The 1,583-nt window shown below is 42.5% G+C and overlaps 1 protein-coding gene across 1 annotated transcript; it reads left to right on the forward strand.

Moving 5' to 3' along the window:
- Positions 1–245: 245 nt before the first annotated feature.
- LOC9298257 (GDP-L-galactose phosphorylase 2) lies at positions 246–1,199 on the forward strand. Its single transcript, XM_002862134.2, has 3 exons — positions 246–833; positions 909–1,009; positions 1,101–1,199. The coding sequence occupies exons 1-3, from the start codon at positions 722–724 to the stop codon at positions 1,176–1,178; spliced, it is 291 nt and encodes a 96-aa protein (XP_002862180.1). The 5' UTR covers positions 246–721; the 3' UTR covers positions 1,179–1,199.
- The last annotated feature ends 384 nt before the right edge of the window (positions 1,200–1,583 follow it).

The following is a 1,583-nucleotide window of genomic DNA, read 5'->3' on the forward strand; positions in this document are numbered from 1 at the left end:
TTGGTGCTTTCTAATTTATTTATGGATCATTTTTGGTATGTAGCGGGTTAACTCAACAGGAAGAACATAACCAAAACACATGACGTCATTGTCAAAGTCAATAGGTTGACTTTATCTGAACCAACTCCCGATGGATACCAACCCAACGGGTCAAAACGTGACAAATCGGGTCAAAATCAAAAACCTCAAAACTCAAAAATATAAGGAGAGAGATCTAATTAAAACCCGTGAACACTTGTTTCATCTTCTTCACAAAAAACCACACGTCCAAATCACAACCTCAAATCTCTCTCTCTCACAGACACATACACATAATTACATAAACACGTGAATTTGCTCTCTTTCTGGTTCACTCATCTACCATCTATATAAATCTGAAAGAGTGTTTGAAACCCACATCGAAAAATCTATCCTTTTTGTTCCTTCCCCGGCGAATCTCCGGGGAAATTGGTCATCGGTAATCACGGCTATTTACGGGATAAAGTCACGGCCTTTGAGCTTTCATGTCCAACGAAAGGGTTGTTTAATCATAACTAATCCTTTGCCGCACGGAGGACGTGGAGCTCTGCCGTCTGAAGGCGGCAGTCCTTCCGATCTCCTCTTCCTCGCCGGAGGTGGTTCCACAAATACCCACTAACGCTAACCCTTTTTCCTAATTAGGTTTTTTAGTTCTTAGTCCTGTATAAGTTTGTTACCTTCGAGATTCGAAAATTTGGGAGTAATGTTGTTGAAGATCAAAAGAGTTCCAACAGTTGTGTCGAATTATCAGAAAGATGAAACGGTGGAAGAAGGTGGATGTGGTCGGAATTGCTTGAGCAAGTGTTGTATCAATGGTACATTTTAGAGCTGGCAAAATTCTTCTTTTTGTTTGAATTTGAATTGGTGCTGATCTTTTGTTTGTATTTCAGGGGCAAGACTTCCTTTATATACTTGCAAGAATCTTGATACATTCGTCGGAGAGAAGTTAGAATCTCCGGTGACGTTCCTCGAATCTCTAGTTCTTGGAGAGGTAGTGGTTTTAGATACATGTTAAAAAGTTGTCATTTTGTTAACCAATTCGTTAATTGTTTGAGTAATGTATCAATCCTTATGTTTTCTAGTGGGAAGATCGTTTCCAAAGAGGACTTTTTCGCTACGATGTCACCGCCTGCGAAACCAAGGTATTATTGTCTCTTTGATTCGTGGTTGATTGATTGACATTTAGAGCCAAATCTGTTTGATGTTTACTTGACCTGAAGCTTAAAGTCTCAGTTCACATTGTTAATGACTTGATGTTGACTTGGAGATTAAGAATCAATGTTGGGGTCGGATTTCACCCATCCTTTGAGACCGAGCCAAACTTCAACACCTCGGGTTATCCTGCTAGTCAGCTCGGGTACCCTGCCAGTCAGTCTGCCAGTCAGCTCGGGTATCCTGCCAGTCAGTCTGCCAGTCAGCTCGGGGTACACAGTCAGCTCGGGGTACACTGCCGAGCCTTATACTGCAGTTACCCCGAGGCAAAGTCTCAGTGCTACCCGAGGCTCAGTGCTACCCGAGGCAAAGTCTCAGTGCTACCCGAGGTGAAATGTGTATTGTTCCCGAGG

Source organism: Arabidopsis lyrata (assembly GCF_000004255.2).
Source record: "Arabidopsis lyrata subsp. lyrata unplaced genomic scaffold ARALYscaffold_987, whole genome shotgun sequence".
In the NCBI taxonomy this organism is placed as follows: Eukaryota; Viridiplantae; Streptophyta; class Magnoliopsida; order Brassicales; family Brassicaceae; genus Arabidopsis; species Arabidopsis lyrata.

Coding starts and splice junctions, on each gene's coding strand:
- LOC9298257 (XM_002862134.2), top strand. CDS start 722: ATGTTGTTGAAGATCAAAAGAGTTCCAACAGTTGTGTCGAATTATCAG. Junction 834..908: donor GAGCAAGTGTTGTATCAATG/GTACATTTTAGA, acceptor TTTGTATTTCAG/GGGCAAGACTTCCTTTATAT. Junction 1,010..1,100: donor AATCTCTAGTTCTTGGAGAG/GTAGTGGTTTTA, acceptor TATGTTTTCTAG/TGGGAAGATCGTTTCCAAAG.